Raw genomic sequence first — 22,585 nt, forward strand, 5'->3', positions numbered from 1 at the left:
GAAGCTTCCTGCTTCTTCCTAATAATTCTTACATGAATTTCTTTTGGAGGGGGATTATTTTAGAAAGGTATAGGGCATGTTTTGTGCAGGAATGGCTGGATGCGGTGAACATTTGGTGGAGGAGTAGGAAGGAGGCATTTCCAGGATTCTGGCAATTTCAGCAAAGTTGATTGATAAAGAAAGATGTATCCTTTTAATCCACAAACTTCTCTACTGTCTTCCCTAGAAAACCTCAATGTCCTTTTATTTTATGAGAAAAGCAGCTATCTTCTATGAATAGAAACAAATTAATATTCTTTGGTATATCCCTACTATGAAGCTCTGAGTGAAATGATAAGATGAACTATCCTTTCAATTAATGTTTTTTGAATTTTTAAAATAATCCCACCTGTAGGACTTGGCAAGCAGATAATGAATGTAGCAACTGCACCCAGACCAGCCCCCGATATGTTGAGTCCTATTGTTTTGGTGTTGAATCCATCCATGGACACATGTTTGTTGGCCTCACTGATGCTCACAACCATAAGCAACTTCGGTCCCCATCTCTTAAGGTAAGAAGAAAGCATCAAGAGATTTTATGATGAATCTTGACATTTTATGATACAATACTTGGCACTGGTGTTGAAGAACAATGTGTGTGTCCACAAATCCTTCATTGTGAAACATTAGGGATTTGATGGCTGAGGTAAGCCAAAGGAAGCTGAAGCTGACATGTATGTAGAAAGAAGTAGAAAAATACGACATACTTGCAAACATACTCAATGACAGTGGTTGTAGGTAAGTTGTTGTATAAAACGAACAGTGTTATTCAATTAAGGGATGACAGATAAGATGGCATTTGACTGAGAGCTTAGAAAAAATGAATGACTTGCTTAATATATGCTAAATGCTTAAAATGGGCACAGCAACTACAATGGAGGTGCTTAGCTTTGAAAGATGGACAAAACGTCACTTTGTACCCCTTCATCAGCCACTTTATGATGATCTATTCCAGTCCTTGGGACAAGTAATGGTTACAATGTTTCATGGTTCTTACAGGTTTGGGATGCAAATTATTTACATTACTTTGTGATGTTTAGAACAGTGAACATCAGTTTTCCTCTCTGTTCACCTCATCTTAGTTGTGCTCATGAAGGTGTCTCCAGTGATGAATCTTCTTGGGTTCACAATGACAAATATTTGAAGCAAATGGTAACACCATTTCAGTACTGTATTGAAACTTTGTTTCCCAAGCCATTAAACTTTTAAAAGCGTTTTATCATCATGCTGCCTGACCTCACCCTGAAGCCCAAATATTAAGATAGGTAGAAGCCACACTCTGAATGGCCTACGAGATTCCCTTTAACTGTGGGTTAAATGCCAAACTATGAATAATTAGCATCTAATTAGGCTGCCAGTATTTGTTTTCATTATATTTTCTAAGACTTTTAAAAGCATCAGCCCAAACCACATTGAGTGGCTATGGAAGGCTTGTTTGGTGTTTCCCTTTCTCCCCAACTTTTTTTTTCACATGGGCAGGCACTGGGAATCAAACTGAACCACCATGGCCTGCCCTCTCCCCAACTTTTAATTTCTAAACATTTCAAACCTACAGTAAATTTGCTAGAATAATACACCACCACCCATCATTATGTTGTTGAATAATACAACAATAGCCATCACCGCTATTGTTAATACTTTTAATACTTATGCTTGACCACATTTGCATCCTCTTTTTTGTGTGTGTACTTGCAAATGCACAAGTTTTTTCTCTTTTTCATTCTTCCTCCTGAAACTTTGGAGAGTTATTGCAGATCATAACATGTTCCTCCTAAATTTTTTAGCACAGTTTTCTTAAGAACAAGCACATTCTTCTACTTAGCAACAAAAAGGTTTCTTACTTAAGAAATTTGATAGTAATCTCTAATATAACAGTCCAAATACAAAATTTCACTCTTGACTCAAGACTACTTTTTGTGTGTGCATTGGGGGTGGGAAAAGAGTTTGAATATTTACTCGGAGGTTCTGTTTGTTTATTTGTTTTCTCATAGTTGTTTTGTTTAATGTATATTTAGAAACCAATTAGTGATCACACATTTCATTTTCCTGACAATATCCATTTAATGTCTCACTTTAGTTTTAATTTTAAGAAGAGTTGCAGTCTTTTGGGGAGGAGCATCTTACATAGATATTTTTGAAGATTCCAAGCCAGTGGTTTGTCAGAATCTCACTTCATTTGTTCCTAATAAGTAGAGTCAGGTTAAACACTTTGGGTAAATGTACAAATTAGGTACTGTTTGAAAGTACCTCATATCAGGAAGCACATGTTGTCAATGTTGATAAGTTTAATCATTTCATCATGATTACCAACTATTTCTATATGTTTTGCATCCCAATAATCTTCCACCCAATGATTTTAAGCATCAATAGAGTTTCTACATACATCTGTTATCACCATGGTGGTAGTATAATTGGAACTTGCTGTTTGTTTCTCTCCCTACATTTATACTTATCATATAAAAAAATTCATTCCTTTCTCCTAGTCTTTTTTTTGACATTTAACTTTTGAAATGATTTCAGTTTCAGAGAAAATTTGTTAAAATAGTACATAGAATTCCCAAAATCTTTCACCCAGATTCCCCAAAGCATAGCAGAGAATAATAATACTGTGCTGGTTTGAAAGGATGTATGTTCCCTAGAAAAGCCATGTTTTAATCTTTAAATCCCATTTAGTAAAGGCAGCCATTTCTTCTAATTCCTATTCAGTACCGAATATTATAAACTGTAATTAGATCATCTCCCTGGAGATGTGACTCAATCAAGAGTGGTTGTTCAACTGAATTAGGTGGAGCTGTGTCACCATTCGGGTGGATCTAAATTAGTTTATTACAATCCTATAAAAGAGGAAACATTTTGTAGAATGTGAGAAATTCTGAGAGAGCAGACAATGATATAGCCATGAGAAGAAGCGTGTCCACCAGCCAGAGGCCTTTGGAGATGAAGAAGGAAAATGCTTCCCAGGGAGCTTCATGAAACAGGAAGCCAGGAGAGAAAGCTAGCAGATGATGCTGTGTTCACCATGTGCCTTTCCATATGAGAGAGAAACCCTGATTGGGTTTGCCATGTGCCTTTCCGCTTGCGAGAGAAACCCTGAGCTTCATCGGCCTTCCTGAATCAAGGTATCTTTCCGGATGCCTTAGATAAGACATTTCTGTAGACTTGCTTTAATTGGGACATCTTCTCAGCTTTAGAACTAAAAACTTGCAACTTATTAAATTCCCCTTTTTTAAAGCCATTCCATTTCTGGTATATTGCATTCTGGTAGCTAGTAAACTAAAACAGTTATCTTTGTTGTTCTTCCTTTCTATGGCTTTCTTTTTATCCCTGAACTCTGAGATTTTGTGGCAGACATCCTGTGTTCTTACCTCTAAATATGCTGATGTATGTATTTTTTAAAAATGACATTCTTTTATGAGCACAGTAACCAAAATCATGAAATTAAAATTGGTTCATTACTATTTTTTAATCTAAGAGACCTTAATTATACCGATTACACTACCAATGTCCTCTATGGAAAAAGAAAAAAAAATCTTGTCCGGAATTCATTCAAGGATCATATGCTACTGTTTAGGTCCTTGTTCCTTTATCTTCGTAAGTAGGGGATAGTTCTTCTGTCATTGTAATTTTTTTTTGTTTTACTTTTTTTGACAAATACATACTTATTATTGAGTAGAAAATTCCTTCATTTGGGATTCTGTGATGTTTCTTCATGACTAGATTAGAGGTTACATTTTTCCGGATACATCCAGAAGTGATAGAAATTTCTGAATATCAGGAGACATATTGATGTACCCTGTTACTTAACATTAACTCTATTCACATAGTTAAGATTGTGTTTGCTAGGTTGCTTCACAGTCAAGTTAATATTTTTCCTTTTGTAATTAATGAACATCTTCTGGATGTTCTTTATTTATTCACTTCAACTTTCCGCTTTCAGTTTGGATTCATTTTTCCATCCTTTCTCTTTCACTGCCCTGTCTTATATCACAATACTTTCATTATTAATTTTGGTGCTAATTTTATGCTTTAAAAAGAAAATATGAAATTGTGAATTTAACTGCTCACTAAAAATCATAAAGCACCCCTAATAAACTAGGTTTCTAAATGGGGAATGATTTATACATTCTTTAAATTAAAATATTATTGGTTCTTTTTTAGAACTGCTGCTTAATTTTTTTGAATGGAACCAGTTAAAGTTCTGATTTACAGTTTTAATCTGTTACACTATCAAGAACTCTTAGATTGAATCCAATTATTATGTTTTCCCAGCCATCTTAACCTAAGGCTAGAGTCCTTAATTTGTCAATATTGCCAAATTCTTTGAGCACCTTTTCTGAGGAGAGAATCCATATGGCTCATTAGATCTTTAAAGAATTTCACATTGGTTTATGCTCAGAGATTTCTGTGTGGTAAATTGCCTTTTGTCTCCACCTGCCTTATGCCATTTTTCATTTCACTACCAGTTTGATCTTCTGACAATAAACATTCTTTGGGTCACTGCCTTGTGGATTCTGTAGCTCAATCAAGAGTGGTTGTTCAGCTGAATTAGGTGGAGTTCATATGTGGATACTTTACCATGACTTTTGACACATGGTTCTATATCACAGATTTAGTTTCATCTTTACCACTCTTAAGTTTCTTGCGATTCTGGTTCAGCTTTCATATGTCATTCTTCTCCTTTTAATTCCAAAATGATACACATCTTCTATATAATTAACTGCTTTCTTATTTCCCCCTGAGATCCCTGAGTACTTGCTGTTTCTGTTTCCAGGCTTCTAAAACAAATAAAATGCATTGAAGTGGCTTAAACAATACTGCCCCATTGTTTTGAGGTTAGGAGAAATCTGATGTATCATCAAGGTGATGCTTTATGCCTGAAGCCTGGTGTTCTGGGGCTGGCTGCCAGTGATCCTTATTCCTGGGCTCCTCTGTCACATGGCATGCATGTGGTGACCTCTCCTGTCCTCTCCATCCTCTTCCAGGTTTTTTTGACCCTCAGCTTCTGGTTTCTTGTGACTGTTTCTTTTTCTGTTTTCTTCCCTATAAGGTCTTCAGTAATTGGACTAAGACCTATCCTGATATAGATGAGCCACAACTTAACTAAAGTGACCTTATCAAAAGTTCCTATTTACAAGGTTTCACATTCAAAGGAGTGGATTACATGTAAGAACAGTTTTTTCCTGATTTACATGGCTCCAATCCATACACATATTTTAACCAATATGTTGTTACATGTTTATGTATTATAGTCAATATCATTTTGTTTTTATGTACTTAAAAATTTTTTTTTCTTTTGGTATACAAGGGTTCTGCTTAGTGTTGGCATATGTGTATTGATAGAAGAGAAATTCTTCTTCCCCTTTATTTGTAGTAAAGGCCTATATCTGTTTCTCATAAGTTATTCAACAAGTATTTAGTGAGCCCCTGTCATGTGCTAAGCATTACATATGCAACAATAAATAAAACAAAAAGAAAACCTTGCCACCATGAAGAGGAAGAGAACATGACAACATAAATCAATATAATATAAGTGGTTTGGATAGTCAATGCCCAGTGGAGAATAAGGTTGGTAGTCAGTGGGGTTTGCATTTCTATTAAGATTTGTCTTAGGAGACCTTGTGAAGAAGTCACATTTTGAGTGAAGAGCCTTCTAGGGGACCGAACAGAGAGTCGTATAGGGATGAGGGGGCAAAAGGAGGCCTGAGTCATTAATGAGGTGAACAGGGACATTCTGGGTGCTGAAGACAGATGGAGGGCAGGGACCATGGTATATAGGGCACATGCAGGATACTATCTTTTTCCTGGAGTGGGATGGAAAGCTCATGGTTGGTTTTGAGCCCAATGATGCAATGACATCACTTCATTTTAACCAGGACCTACATAGGTGCTGTGTCAAGAACAGATTGAAGGGAAACTAAGAATGGGCCCAAGGAGAGCAGTGAGGAGGCTGTTGCACCATTCTGAGCAGATGATGGTGCCACAGATGAAGAGTTGATGAAACCTAATTTAGAACATAGAGCCAGAATAGTCACTATCAAGCCCAGTGGGATGTGAAAGTCTAGGAGGACTGAAATATTTGGCATGAACAAATGGAAACTGGAGATTGTGAGAATAAGAGACTTGGGTGGAGTCACAGAAATTATGTTTTGGACACGTTGAGTATGAGAACCCTGCCAGCTGTCAAAGGGGAGCTGGACAGAAGATAGGCAATTGGTGACTCTGTTAATTAATGGCTTGTGTTATAGAAAAAATAATGGCAAACAGTGAACCAATATCTAGGTGGATAAGGAGACCAACATAGAAGAGCTCTTCCCAGATGAAGTCACAAGTCTTCTGAAGGAGAGGGGCAGCTCCCGGCCCCACAGTCCCCCTTCATCTGGAGTAGCATAATCATTCTATCGCAGACCTTCTCGTCTGGAGCATGAAGCCAGTATGTCTGCAGAGTAAGTGGGCATTCCTTTGGTGTCTATCCAGAATAGCAGTAAATGACCATTTATGGTGGCCCAGAGTGGGCGTTTTGGATGGAGGAGAGCTTTGACCCTTCCTGGTCCTCTGAATTGATACAGTGTATGGAGCACCTTCACTTGAAGGAGACATAGAGCACATGAGTGAAGTCAGGCTTCAGATCCTTGCAGGACACATTGAGAGTGAGCAGCAATGGATTTTAGCTGGGCTGCCTAGTCTACTCCCCCTCCCACGGTGGAGAGCTGGCCATGTGCTCCCCACAAAACTTACTGTCCAAGATGGTGGCCGTCCTGTCTAGCTTGGCCAGACAACTAGAGCTAAGGATGACTCAGGAGCAACCCTATGGAGGTCAAGGCCAGGGTAGCACCCTGCACTGAGCAAAGAACCCCCTCACCCCTCCTTATTCTAGACCATTGCCAAACCACTAGAGTGAGTAGGGAGAAAATCCTTTCCTTACCTTATAGAAAGGGTCGCAATTCCTGTGGCATGCTCTGGTCTCCAGTATACATCCATCTGTGATGCTTTAGAGGCCTCTTCGTTTTCCCATGTGCTTGAGGTGATCTCAGGATCTCTAACCTGCTCCACCAATGCATTTCCTGAGTATGTGGCATTAATTGACATGAAAATAGAGACACCAAGGTGAGGATTTACATGACTCTACTAAAGTCAGACACTGCCAAAGAAAACAAACTGTGTTTGCTCCTGTGAAGTTTTTTTGTAGTTGTTATTGTTGTTTGTTTGTTTTAATCAGATGATTCCCTCATGGTAAAGTGTAAACATTTTGGTTTAAAAATTTCAGATTTTTACTCCCATTCCTCAAGGGATTTTGCCAATACTTTTGATCTGCGTAATGTACTGTAGGATGTTTCCAGGCATTACATTAAGTGATATAGGATTAAGGTACCTCATTCTTATTCTGTAATTCCTGTGTTTCAGTTGTTCAACTGAGTTTTCCACATAGATTGAGTTAGATTATGTGCTAAGAAAATTTCGGTTCTAACAAAGTAATCCTTTCTTTCTTTAGTGAGTAGGTGCAGTTCTAAAACATAGACAATGTCTTCCTTACCCTTGTGTTCTGAATAACCTTTATCCAAAATGATCGATTTCATTCTTATCTCTAAATGTCAAATTATAGAAGCATAAAGCAGCCTTTCAAAATCCAGGAATAATAATTACCATTCTGGACTAAATGTGTCTGCTATAAGAGCTTACAATCTAGGCCCCTGTTTTCTTATAAGCATTTTCTGAAGGCGACCTTACAATAGCTGTTTTCAGTTCTGCCTTATTTTACCTTGTCAAAAGTCCCACATGTTCACTCACATCATTGCATGCCTCAGGACATCAGCCTTTTTGTAGCAGCACAGCTTTTGATTATATGCATACACCATCATTCTCCAATCTACTTCTCAGCCAGTGCATTCTTTAGGCACCTGCATTCATCAGGCATCATGCATAATGCCCAAAGTCCACAGTCCACCTGCCTATTTGAGATAATTTCCCAAGAGAAAGAAAACCAATAAACACACCCTCCCCAAATAGGAAATCTGAACCTCCTCTTCAGTCTTATCCCTCTCCCTTTACTGTTGCTAGGGTAGTGCTGATGGTTTCCTTCTAAACATAGCCTATAGCATGCAATAGCAGTTTCCCCCATAACATTCTTTGTTCATGAATCATACCATTGAAGTAGTGCTTCCAACAACTTATTTATATTTCTAGGATGAATCAGTGGGAAAGATATGTCTATACAACCCCTTTCTTTTTTTTTTTTACACGGGCAGGCACCGGGAATTGAACCCAGGTCCTTGGGCATGGCAGGCAAGCATTCTTGCCTACTGAGCCACTGTGGCCTGCCCACAACCCCTTTCAATCTTGTTCATCTTCAATGTTACTTATAGACCCACTAGTGAAATGCCTTCACTTCTATCTATTCCCTTACACATCAGTTCAACCTCATTAGCAATTCACCCATCCCTAGAATTCTATGCATCTCTAAGTCCACTATATACTGTGTTATAAGCCTCTGATTTTACCTTTACCAATGTCATAAAAGTGGAATCATATAATTTCTTTCCTTTTGTGTCTGGCTTATTTCACTCAGCTTTATGTCCTCGAGATTCATCCTTCTATACATGTACTTCAGGATGTCATTTCATCTTACTGCTGCATAATATTCATTGTATGTATATACCACATTTTATTAATCCACTCATCTTTTGATGGGCATATGGATTGTTTCCATCATTTGGTAATTGTGGATAATACTGCTGTGAACATTGATATGCAAATGTCTGTGTCACTCCTTTCATTTCTTCTCGGTATATAGTAAGCAGTGCTGTTCCTAGGTCAAAGAGCAACTTGATGCTTGGTTTCTTAAGGAACAGCCAAATATTCTTAATCACCAGTAGTGTGTAAGCATCCCAAGTTCTCCACATCCTCTCCAACATTTGTAGTTTCCTGTTTGTTTAATAGCAGCCATTCTTATTCATGTAAATTGGTATCTCATTGTAGTCTTGATCTGCACTTCCTTTATAGCTAGTGAAACTGAGCTCCATGTGCTTTTGAGGCATCTGTACTTGCTCTTCACAAAAATGCCTATTCATATCTTCAGTGCATTTTTCAATTGGGTTGTTTGTTCTTTTGTTGTTAAGTTGTATGCTTTCTTCGTGTATACAGGATATCAAACCTTTGTCTAATGTGTGATTTCCAAATATTTTCTCCCATTGAGTTGGCTACCTCTTTACCTTTTGAAAAAGTCTTTTGAGGGGCAGAAGCATTTGATTTTGAAGAATTCCCATTCGTTTATTTTTTCTTTTGTTGCTTGTGCTTTGGGTGTAAAGTATAGGAAGCTACCTCCTATTACTAGGTCTTCAAGATGTTTCCCTTCTACATTGTCTTCTAGAAGCTTTATGAAGCTTGTTCCTATATTTAGGTATTTGATCCACATTTAGTTAATTTTAGTATGGGTGTAAGATAGGGGTCCTCTTTCCTTATTTTGGCTATTGATATCCTTTCTCCCATGCCCATTTTTTGAAAAGACTATTTTGTCCCCGTCCAGTGAATTTGAGATCCTTGTCAAAATTCAGTTGACTATTGATTTTGTGTTCTATTTCTGCACTCTTGATTCAATTCCATTGGTCAGTACTTCTATTTTTGTACCAGTACCATGCTATTTTGACCACTGTGGCTTTATAATAAGTTTTAAAGTCAGAAAGTGTTAATCCTCCCACTTCGTTCTTTTTTTATGAATGCTTTTAGCTATTTGGGGGTCTCTTTCCTTTCCAGATGAATTTGGTAACTAGTTTTTCTCTGTATTCAAAGTAGGTTTGTTAGAATTTTGATGCTCCCGCATTGACTCTGTAGATTAATTTGTGTAGAATTGACATCTTAATTATATTTAGCCTTACTTCCCATGAGCAGAGAATGTCTTTCAACCTATTTAGCTCTTCTTTGATTTCTTTTAGCAATGTTATGTAGTTTTCTGTGTACAAGTCCTTCACATCCCTAGTTAAATTTATTCCTAGGTACATGATTTTATCAGTTGTGATTTTGAGTGGAAATTTTTCCTTAATTGTCTCCTTGGTGAGGTCATTGTTTGTGTATAGAAACGTTACTGACTTTTGCACATCACTTGTATATCCTGCCACCTTGCTGAATTTGTCTATTAGCTGAAGTAACTTGTAGATTTCTTAGCATTTTCCAAATATAGTATCCTGTCATCTGCAAATAATGAAAGTTTTACTTCTTCCTTTCCAATTTGGATGCTTTTTATTTCTTTGTCCTGCCTGATTGCTGTAGCTAAAAGTTCTACCACATTGTTGAATAATAGTGCTGACAGAGGGCATATGTTCTAGTTTGCTAGCTGCCAGAATGCAATATACCAGAAACAGAATGGCTTTTAAACAGGGGAATTTAATAAGTTGGTAGTTTACAGTTGTAAGGCTGAGAAAATGTCCATAGTCTATAGAAATGTCCAATCAAAGGCATCCAGGGAAGGATACAGGGAAAAGTTCAAGAACACTGATGAAGTTCAGAGTCTCTCTCTCATCTGAGAAGGTACATAGTGAACACATTCACAGTTTCTCTCTCAGCTGGAAGGGCTAGGGTGAACAAGGCATTATCTGCTAGCTTTCTCTCCTGGCTTCCTGTTTCATGAAGCTCCCTGGGAGGTGTTTTCCTTCTTCATCTCCAAATGTCATTGGATTGTGGGCTCTCATGGGTTATGTCATTGTTCTCTGGCTCTCTCTGAATCACACTCATTCTCCAAAATATTCTCTCTTTTATAGGACTCCAGAAACTTATGAAGACCCACCCAAATGGTTGGAGACATGTCATCACCTAACCTAGTTTAACAACTACTCTTGACAAAATCACATCATCCAGGGAGATGATCTGATTACAGTTTCAAACATACAGTATTGAATAGAGATTATTCTGCTTTTATGAAATGGGATTTAGGTTAAAACATGGTTTTTCTAGGGGACATACATCCTTTCAAACCAGCACATTCCACCCTCTGGACCCTAAAAAAAGACATATGTTTTACCCACATACAAAATATATTAATTTCATAACAATATCAGTGAACCTTATATCATTTCAGTAGCAATATACAGGAAATACAAAGAAACATGCAAACTCCTATCAAAGTTAGTTACAGACATGGTCTATTCTAAGCCAAAATTATCCTGTGGCTTTTTGGACCTTTGAAAACTCATAGCAAGTTATTTGCTGCCAACATACAAAGGAGGAACAGTCATGGAATACATATATGCATTTCCATTCAGAGGAAACAGCACAGTGGTCACTGGACCCATACAGTTTTGAAAGCCCACAGGGCAAAATCCACTGGATTTCAAAGTCTGAGAGTCATTTATCTTTGGGGCTTTTGAAAGCGGCAGTCCCCCCCTTTCCAAGGGCCTAGGAAGAGGCCTTCCCCTCTCCACATACAACCTTGGGGAACATTGAGGTGACAATCTTTTTCTTGGCCCCACCCTCTCCAAGCATTGGAGTGATGCTCAAATTCTCTGCCATCTCCGGGACACATGCTCAACCCCTCCATGTGGTGGCAGCCAGGCTCTCCCCAAACCCCGAGAAATGTGCTTCACCCTCTCCAAGACCTGAGACAGCATGACTCTTCCACTCCAAGAAGGTGGAAGGCCCATCCTCTGCCTTCTGGGCAAACTCACCCTCTTCATGTGCTTGTTGGGTCTGCTCTCCTGGCCTGAAGCTTCTTGACTTTGGACCTCAGCCTCCATGGTTTTGCCTCTGAAGTTATCTTTCTTCCAGTGTGTCCCTTCTCTGAACCTCCCAGTCCAGACTGGCAGCAGCTCTGTTTATACAGGTCCCACACCACTCTCATTGGCTTTCTGTGCAGTAGCATTGTATCAGGTCCATCAGACATAAGGAGTTTCCACAAATCCATTCTGGATAACTCCATGCCCAAGCCTGGCTTTCTCTGAAATGGCTGACTGGTTCCACATTTGGCTAAATCCTCATGTGGGGTACTGTTCTCTGGGATTTCCCTTCCTGGAAGCCCAGAATTTTTATGGACATCAATTTCTGGTTTCTTTGTACTCAAGAGTTCAGTTTTCAGCTTATCTCTTTCCTGTCACATTTCACTATAAGCTGTGAGGAGAAACCAGGCTACACTTTTGACATTTAATTTGGAGATCTCTTCTGCTAAATATCCAAGTTCATAGCTTTTAAAATCAGCCTTCCAGCCAAAGCCACTTGGCCAGATTATCTGCCATTTTAAAACAAGGATTGCATTCCTTCCAGTCTGTAATAACACATGCCTCATTTATATCTAAGGTCTTATCAAAAGTATCTTTAGAGTCCACATTTATACCAAAATTCTCTTCAAAACACTCTAGGCCTTCTCTATCAAGCTCCTCACAACTGTTCCAGAGTTTTCCCCTTATCCATATAAAAAGCTGTTCCAACATGTTTGGTATTTGCAAGCCACAGCAGCAGCACCCCACTCTCTGGTTCCAAAATCAGATCAAATTTGCTAGCTGTCCCAATGTAATATACCAGAAATGGAATGGCTTTTAAAAGGGGGAATTTAATGAGTTGCTAGTTTACAGTTCTAAGACCAAGGTAATGTCCCAATCAAAACAAGTATATAGAAATGTCCAATAAAAGGCATTCAAGGAAAGATATCTCAGTTCAAGAAGGCCAGTGAAGTTCAGGGTTTCTCTCTTGGTTGGGAGGGCACATGTCAAGCAAGGCATCATCTGTTAGCTTTCTCTCCTGGCTTCCTGTTTCATGAAGCTCCCCAGGAGACATTTTCCCTCTTCATCTCCAAAGGTCACTGGCTTGTGGGATCTCGTGTTTATGTCATTCTTCTCTGGCTCTCTCTGAATCACAATTATTCTCCAAAATGTTCTGTCTTTTGTAGGCCTCCAGGAACTTATCAAGACCCACCCAAATGGGTGGAGACATGTCATCACCTAATCCAGTTTAACAACCACTCTTGATTAAATCACATCATCCTGGGAGATGATCTGATTACAGTTTCAAGCATACAATTTAAATAGGTATTATTCAGCCTTTACAAAATGGGATTTAGATTGAAGCATGCTTTTCTAGGGGACATATATCCTTTCAAACCAGCACAGCATCCTTGTCTTGTTGCATCATAGGGGTAAAGCTTTCTTTCCCCTTAAGTCTCTTTCCATTGAGTACAATGCTAGCTACTGGTTTTACATATATTTCCTTTCTCATATTGTGGTAATTACCTTTGATTCCTAACACTTGGAGTATTTTATCAGAAAAGGATCTTGAATTTTGTTGGATGATTTTTTTATCATCAATTAAAAGGATCATAAGATTTTTCCTTTTGATTTGTTAATGCACTGTATTAAATAAATTGATTTTCTTGGGCTAAACCATCCTTGCATTCCTGGTATAAACCCCACTTGGTCATTGTATGTAATTCTTTTAATGTGTTGTTGGATTCAATTTGCTTGCATTTTATTGAGAATTTTTGCATCTATGTCTTTTAGGGAGACTGATCTGTAGTTTTCCTTTCTTGTAGCATCTGTACTGAGGTTTTAGTATTTACATGTGTATTAGCTTCATAAAATGAGTTAGGTAGAGTTCATTTTTCCTCAGTTTTTTTTGGAAAAGCTTGAGAAAGATTGGTATTAGCTCTTTTTGGAATGTTTGTTAAAACTGCCCTGGTATAAGGTAGATGAGGGGTTTAGAGAGATTGGAATGTTAGAGTGGATTTATCATGGAGAAACTGCTCATACACCCCAAGAATGTCTGAACAATGCACCTTTTACCAGAACTGGGACAAATAAATTTATGAAACTGGCTCTTTCATCACTGAACAGCTCTGTATTCCCCTTATTTGTAGGCCAGGTGTTACTGAGGGAACTGCTGTTACTGAGCTGGAATCTTTAAACACAATGGGAATGATCAGATCCTGAGTTCAAAGAAGCCAGGTGACAGCACTTAATCACCACAGACAAGGTGGATGTGGCTATCTTAATGGATGGCAGACTTAAAGCAGGAGTCAAAAATAATCTAACTCACAGAGATAGTGATGGTGGCTAGTAGATCAGTGGGTACCTAGAAGTACAAAAGATGGGCGTTCTACTAAATTCTTGTTTGAGCTGGGTAAGCAAAAGAGTTCTAGGTCAAGTGAACAGAAATCTAACATGAATTACAAAAACAGAGAGTCACAGTCCCTTAATCAATTTCCAGAGTTGAGATAGTTTACAGACCCAAAGCCCCTTGAATGAGGGGGAGGCCAGTTCCCTTTGGGGGAGGATCCTGTTACACTGCCACCAATTTGTACCATTAATCTTCCTCCAAACCTTCCCCAAGGAGACCTATAGCCTTTTACCAGGGTAACTGTGCACTGGGGAATAGAAAATGATCTGGTATTTGGGGAACTATTACTCACAGGTTCAGAAGTGACATTAACATCCATCTGGTCCATCAAGCAGAGTAGGGGTTTATGGAGGTCAGGTGATCGGTGGAGTTTTAGCTCAAGTCCATCTCACAGTGGGTCCAGTAGCTATTCCCCTAGTTCCAGAATGCAAAATTGAAATCAGTATACTCAGCAAGTGGCAGAATTCCCACATGGCTCTGTGACTCATGGAGTAAGGCTATTATGGTAGGAGAAGCCAAGTGGAAGCAACTAGAACTGTTCCTCCCTAGGAAAATAGCAAATCAAAAGCAATACCAGATTTCTGGAGGGATTTCAAAGATTACTGCTACTTTTATGAACTTGAAGGATGCAGGGATTGTGATTCCTACCACATTCCCATTAAACTCTTCTACTTGGCCTGTGGAGAAAATAGATGGGTTGGAGAATGACCGTGGATTATTGTAGACTAACCAAATGGTGACTCCAATTGCAGCTGCTGTGTTAAGTTGCGGTATCATTGCTTGAACAAATCAGTACATCCCCTGGAACCTGATTTGCAGCTACTGATCTGGCAAACACTTCTTTCTCAATAGCTATTAGTAAGGACCACCAGGAACAGTTTGCTTTCCACTGGCAAGGCTAGCAATATACCTTCACTATTCTACCTCAGGGGTGTATCAACTCTCCAGCCCTATGTCTGCAGAGACCTTGATCATTTTTCCCTCCCACAAGACATCCCACTGATTCATTATATTGATGACATCATGTTGTTTGGACCTAGTGAGCAAGAAGTTGCAATTATTCTAGACTTATTGGTAAGACATCATGGTTCATAGAATGGGAGATAAATCCAACAAAAATACAAGAGCCTTCTCCCTCAGAGAAATTTCTAGTGGTATGGGACATGTCATTATATCCCTTCTAAGGTGAAGGATAAATTGCTGCATCTGACTGCTCCTATGGCCAATAAAGAGGCACAGCAACCTAGTTGGTCTCTTTGAATTTTGGTGATAACATATTCTTCATTTGGGTGTTTTACTCTGGCCCATTTATCAGGTGACCAGAAAAACAGCTAATTTGCAGTGGGGTCCCAAACAAGAGGAGGCTCTGTGGCAGGTCCAAGCTGCTACTCAAACTGCTCTGCCACTTGCATCATGTGATCCAGCAGATCCAAGAATCAGTGGCAAATAACAATGCTGTCTGGAGCCTTTGACAGAACTCTATAGTAGAATCACAATGCAGACCCTTAGGATTTGGGAGCAAAATGTTACCATCTGCTGCAGATACCTTCTCTCCTTTTGATAAAAGCATTTGACCTGCTACTGGGTCTTAGCAGAGACTGAACACTTAAACATGGGCCAACAAGATACCATGGCTTGAGTTGCCTGTCATGAGCTGGGTGTTGTCTGACTGACCTAGCCATAATGTTGGACAAGCACAGCAGTGCTCTGTCATAAAATGTAAATGGTATATATGAGATAGGGCCAGAGCAGGTCCTGAAGGCACAGGTAAGTTACATGAAGAAGTGGACCAAATGCCCATGGTCTGCACTCTTGCTACACTACCTTCTCCTTCCCAGACCAGAGTAATGGCCTTTTGGGAATTCATTACAGTGAATTAACTGAGGAATAAAACTTGGGCCTGGTTTACACGTTTCTGCATGTCATGCAGGTACCACCTGAAAGTGGACAGCTGTAGCACTATAACCCATTTCTGGGATGTACATGAAGGACAGTGGTAAGGGGAAATCCTCCCAATGGGCAGAACTTTGAGCAGTATACTGGTTGTTCTTTTTGCTTGGGGGAGAAGTAGCCAGAGGTGTATTTGCACACTTACTCTTTGGCTGTTGCTGATGAATTGGCTGGATGGTCAGGGATGTGGAAGGGGCATGATTGCAAAATAGGTGACAAAGAGGTCTTAGGAAGAGTTATGTGTATACACTTATCTGAGTGGACTAAAAACATGAAGTAATTTGTGTCCTGTGTGAATGCACTCTAGAGGGTGTCTTCAGCAGAGGAAGATTTTAATAATCGAGTGTGTATAAGATGAGCTGTTCTTTGGATACCAGCTTCTTTCCCCAGTGACTCTTGTCATTGCCCATTGGATTCATGAAATAAATGGTCACGGTGGTAGGGATGAAGTTTATGCATGGGCTCAGCAACATGGACTTCCACTCACCAAGGCTGAATTGGCTACAGCCACTGCTGAGCACCCTATCTGCCATCAGCAGAGACCCACACTCAGCCCCCAATATGGCACCATTCCCCAAGGTGATCAGCTGGTGGCAGTTGACTACATTGGACCACTCTCTTTATGGAAGGGGCAGCAGTTCATTCTAACTGGAATAGATACATACTCTGGATATGGGTTTGCTTTCCTTGTATGCAGTGCTTTCACCAAAACTACCATGTAGGGACTTACAGAATGCTTTATCCATTGTCATGGTATTCTACACAGCATTTCTTCTGATTATGGAATCCACTTCACAGCAAATTAAGTGCGGGAATGGGCACATGCTTATGGAATTCTCTGGTCTTACCATGTCCCCCATCATCCAGAGGCAGCTGGATTGATTGAACGGTGGAATGGCCTTTTGAAAACTCAGTCACCATGCATACTAGATGACAATAGCTTGCAGGTGTGCGGTAATGTTTTCCAGGAGGCTGTGTATGCTCTGAATCAGCATGAACTTTATGGTACTGTTTCTCCCATAACCAGGACCCATGGGTCCAGGAACCAAGGGGTGGAAATATGAGTGGCACCACTGATTATTATCCCTAGTGACCCACTAGGAAAATTTTTGCTTCCTTTCCCTGCGACTTTGAACTCTGCTGGTCTACAGGCATCCTTTCACCTGGAGAAACAACAGTGATTCCTTTGAACTGGAATCTAAGACTGCCACCTGGTCACTTTGAGCTATTTATATCCCTGGATCAAAAAGCAAAGAAAGGGATTACTATTCTATCTGGGTTGATTGATCCTGACTATCAGGGGAAATAGAACTGCAAGCAAATAATGGAGGTAATGAGGGTTTTCCTGGGAAGTCTCTTAGTGCTACCATGTCCTATGATTAAAATCAATGTAAATGGTGGGCCATTGTAGCTCAGCAGGCAGAATTCTCACCTGCCTATGCAACGAATAAAATAATAAAATCAATGGAAACTGCAACAGCCTAATCCAGGCAGGAATACCAATAGTTCTGAAACTTCAAGAATGAAGATTTGGGTCACACACCAGGTAAAAACCATGGCCACTGAAGTGCTTACTGAGGGTAAAGAGAACATAAGTTGGGTAGTGGAAGAAATTAGTTATAAATATTAACTATGACCACATGATCAGTTACAGAAATGAGGACTGTAATGGTATGAATATTTCTTCCTTGCTTTGTAATTAGTATTTATGTACTTCACACAAATAATTTATCTTTGTTTTCCTCTTTATTTTACAAGGAAATTTGTAAATTTGTTATATGACGTAAGCTGTTTTGTTCATCTTATAGTATTTAAATTGTAAGACATGAAGTTTAAGAGTGAATATTACCCAAGGACTTGCACCTTATTCTGGAGGGATTTAGTGTGTTTCTCTTTGTACATGGGACAGTGTCTCCTCAGAATTTGCTGAGGGCTTTATTGGAGATGCCAGCTTTTGGTCTGCCCTGAAGATCTTGGATTGCTACATCCTCATGGTTTCCCAGCCAGTGAACTCTCTTCTGAGAGTTCATTGAGGACCTTCATTGAAACTGCTGGCTCATGACCTGCCCTACAGACCTTGGACTCTTACATCCCCACAGTTATGTGAGATGCTTTTCTTTCCTGCTGCTTGCTTTGGGGTTAGTTTGCTGTTCTTTCTCCAGTTCTTCCAAGTGGACAGTTAATTCCCCAATTTTTTTCTCTTTCTTCTTTTTTTGATATAGGCATTTAGGGCAATAAATTTCCCTCTTAGCGCTGCCTTTGCTGCATCCCATAAGATTTGATATGTTGTGTTTTCATTTTCATTTACCTCGAGATATTTACTGATTTTTCTTGCAATTTCTTCCTTGACCATTTCATCTACATTGTTGTATTTATTAGCATAAAGTTGTTCATAGTACCCTGTTATTACCTCCTTTATTTCTGTGAGGTCAGTGATTATGTCACTTCTTCCATTTCTGATCTTATTTATTTACATCCTTTCTCTTCTTTTTGTCAATCTTGCTCAGGGCCCATCAATCTTATTGATTTTCCCATAGAACCAACTTCTGGTTTTACTGATCTTCTCAATTGTTTTCATGTTCTCAATTTCATTTATTTCTGCTCTAATCGTTGTTATTTCTTTCCTTTTGCTTGCTTTGGGGTTAATTTGCTGTTCTTTCTCCAGTTCTTCCAAGTGGACAATTAATTCCTGAATTTTTGCCCTTTCTTCTTTTTTGATATAGGCATTTAGGGCAATAAATTTCACTCTTAGCACTGCCTTTGCTGCATCCCATAAGTTTTGATATGTTGTGCTTTCATTTTTATTTGCCTCGAAATATTTACTGATTTCTCTTGCAATTTCTTCCTTGACCCACTGCTTGTTTAAGAGTGTGTTGTTGAGCCTCTACATATTTGTGAATTTTCTGGCACTCTGCCTATTAGTGATTTCCAACTTGATTCCTTTATGATCTGAGAAAGTGTTGTGTATGGTTTCAATCTTTTTAAATTTGTTGAGACTTGCTTTGTGACCCAGCATATGGTCTATCTTTGAGAATGATCCATGAGCACTTGAGAAAAAGGTGCATCCTGCTCTTTTGGGGTGTAATGTCCTATAAATGTCTGTTAAGTCTATCTTATTTATTTATATATTCAAATTCTCTGTTTCTTTATTGATCCTTTGTCTACATGTTCTGTCTATTGATGAGAGTGGGGAATTGAAGTCTCCAACTATTATGGTAGATGAGTCTATTTCCCTTTTAAGTGTTTGCAGTGTTTGCCTAACGTATTTTGGGGCATTCTGGTTCGGTGCATAAATATTTATGATTGTTATGTCTTCTTGTTGAATTGTTCCTTTTATTAGGAGATAGTATCCTTCTTTGTCTCTTTTAACTGTTTTACATTTGAAGTCTAATTTGTTGGATATTAGTATAGCTACTCCTGCTCTTTTCTGGTTGTTATTTGCATGAAATATCTTTTCCCAACCTTTCACTTTCAACCTATGTTTATCTTTGTGTCTAAGATGTGTTTCCTGTAGACAGCATATAGAAGGATCCTGTTTTTTAATCCATTATGCCAGTCTATGTCTTTTGATTGGGGGGTACAATCCATTAATATTTAGTGTTATTACTGTTTGCGTAGTACTTTCCTCTACCATTTTGCCTTTTGTATTTTATATGTCATATCTAATTTTCCTTCTTTCTACATTCTTCTCCACACCTCTCTCTTCTGTTTTTTCATATCTGTTCTCTGGTGCTCCCTTTAGTATTTCTTGCAGAGCTGGTCTCTTGGTCACAAATTCTCTCAGTGACTTTTTGTCTGAAAGTGTTTTGATTTCTCACTCATTTTTGAAGGATAATTTTGCTGAGTATAGAATTCTTGGTTGGCAGTTTTTCTCTTTTAGTGATTTAAATATATCATCCTACTGTCTTCTTGTTTCCATAGTTTCTGCTGAGAAATCTACACATAGTCTTATTGGGTTTCCCTTGTATGTGATGGACTGCTTTTCTCTTGCTGCTTTCAAGATCCTCTCTTTCTCTTTAACCTCTGACCTTCTGACCTGTAAGTGTCTTGGAGAACGTCTATTTGGATCTATTCTCTTTGGGGTGAGCTGCACTTCTTGGATCTGTAGTTTTAGGTCTTTCATAATGGTTGGGAAATTTTCAGTGATAATTTCTTCCATTATTTTTTCTGCTCCTTTTCCCTTCTCTTCTCCTGGGACACCCACAACGCGTATATTTGTGTGCTTTATATTATCATTCAGTTCTCTGAGTCCCTGCTCATATTTTTCCATTCTTTTCCCTACAGTTTCTGTTTCTTTTTGGATTTCAGATGTTCCACCCTCCAGTTCACTAATTCTAACCTCTGTCTCTTGAAATCTACCATTGTAGGTTTGCACTATTTTTCTCATCTCTTCTACTGTATCTTTCATTCCCATAAGTTCTGTGATTTGTTTTTTCAGACTTTCCATTTCTTCTTTTTGTTCATTCCTTGCCTTCTTCATGTCCTCCCTCAATCCATTGATTTCATTTTTAATGAGGTTTTCCATTTCTGTTTGTATATTCTGAATTAATTGTTTCAGCTCCTGTATCTCATTTGAACTATTGGTTTGCTCCTTTGACTGGGCCATATCTTCAATTTTCCTGGTGTGATTTGTTATTTTTTACTGGCATTTGGACTTTTAATTACCTTAATTAGTTTATTCTGGAGATTGCTTTCACTTATCTTACCTTGGGTTTTCTTGCTAGATGAATTTCTTGTCTATCTGTTCTTTGACCTTCAGTTCAGCCTTTTCTGGGCCTCTAGCTCAAGTTTTGTTTAACAGAGGGTAATTTTTCAGTTCCTGTTTTCTTGTTTCTTGCCCTGCTTGTAAGGTGCCTTTTCCCTCCCCACCCTTAGGAGGGTCTACATAGGTATTACAGACTCCAGCTGGGTTTTCCCGGACTAAACTGGCCACCTGTCTGGGGGAAGGAGTCACCTGCGTCAGTTTTCCCTGAGGGTGGGACCCAGAAGGTTGAAAGACTTTCTTGTGAAGTCTCTGGGCTCTGTTTTTCTTATCCTGACCCAGTATGTGGCACTTGTCTGCATGCGGGTCCCACCAGCAAAAGATGTTGTGGCTCCTTTAACTTTGGAAGGCTCTTTCTGCTGGGGGTGTGGTGGATACAGAGGAGAAGTTGTAGGCTGGTTTTAATGGCTTCAAATTGTGAAGCCCTGGCGTCTGTATTCCTTGAGAGAGGGATTCCACCTAAGTTGAGCTTCACCCCTTCCCTGGGGAACAGGTGGGAGACAGTCCTGAATGCAGTCTGTTTCTGCCTATGCCTGGGGCAGTTGCAGGCCCAAGTAGTCCCACCACTGAATCCAGAGGCAGCCAAGCCTCCATAGAAACAGCCACAAAAACTTCTGTTTCATCCTCTTTCCTCTTTTTCAGTTAGCCCAATAAGTCACCTCCACCTTGACCAGTGTTGCCTGAGCTGGGGGCCTAGTGTTAGTAGTCAGAATTTGTTTATTAATGCCACAATTGATGTTTGGTTGGACTCAGTCCTTGCTACTGTTAGAGTGTCTTTCATTTCCCTCGGGGAAGTCGCCTGTGCAGGAGGGGCACCAGGCGTCAGCCACTGTGGCTTGGGGAACTCATGGTTCTGGAGACTCGTGGCCAGTCCAGCTGGTCCAGACTGGAGTACGCTGTGTGTCTGGTCACTATCGTGGCTCTGGGAGCTGTTCTGTACTGTTTCTGGTTATTTAGTAGTTGTTGTGAAGGACTAACTAAAACATGCACATTGCTAAGCAGCCATCTTGGCCCCTCCACTTTATAAATTTTATATTTACAGATATCTCCGGCTGATTCTGTTTCTCTAGAGAACCCTAGGTAATACAGGGTATAAAATGTAAGAAATTTACTTAGCATAAGTTACTGAAAATGCTTCTTTCTGTTTTCTTCTAGGTATTTGATAGTTCTGCCTCATAATTAGGTCATTGATCAATTTTGAGATGATTTTTGTGTATGATATGTGACTAGGAGCCCACCTTTATTCTTTGCATATGGTTGCTCAGTTTTCCCAAGATCATTCATGATTCTTTTTTAATTTTCACCCTTTTTCTTTCTTTTTTTTTTTTTGTAATCAGTCTAGCTAAAGGTTTAGTAGTATTATGGGTCATTTCAAGGAACTGACTTTTAGTTATTGATTCTTTGGTTTGTTTTCTCTCTTTCTGTCTTTTTACTTCTGCTCTAATCTTTGTTACATCTTCTTTTCTGCTAATTTTGAATTTAATTTGCTCTTTTTTTTTTTTTACTACATCCTCTGTGTAGAGGAAAGTACTTTAGTTTGTAAACTGCTGAAATGTATTATACCAGAAATGGGGAATGCATTTTTAAAAGGGAATTCACTGGGTTGCAAGTTATAGTTCCAGGACTGTGAAACCATCCAGATTAAAGCATCTGGGGAAATATACCTAAACTCCAAAGAAAGGGCTGATGAAGTTCAGGGTTTCTCTTTCAGCTGGCATGGCACATGATGTCTGTTCACTTTCTCTC

At 39.1% G+C, this 22,585-nt stretch overlaps 1 protein-coding gene across 8 annotated transcripts in view; it reads left to right on the plus strand.

Moving 5' to 3' along the window:
* The window catches only part of LOC143672596 (protein WWC3-like), a 310,051-nt gene that overhangs the window by 136,693 nt on the left and 150,773 nt on the right, over positions 1–22,585 (plus strand). For all 8 annotated transcript variants that reach the window (XM_077147209.1, XM_077147211.1, XM_077147203.1 and 5 more), the window contains one exon: positions 395–551. In XM_077147209.1, the coding sequence (XP_077003324.1) occupies positions 395–551 (157 nt within the window). The remainder of the gene's footprint in view (positions 1–394; positions 552–22,585) is intronic.

This window comes from Tamandua tetradactyla, chromosome Y (genome assembly GCF_023851605.1).
Source record: "Tamandua tetradactyla isolate mTamTet1 chromosome Y, mTamTet1.pri, whole genome shotgun sequence".
In the NCBI taxonomy this organism is placed as follows: domain Eukaryota; kingdom Metazoa; phylum Chordata; class Mammalia; order Pilosa; family Myrmecophagidae; genus Tamandua; species Tamandua tetradactyla.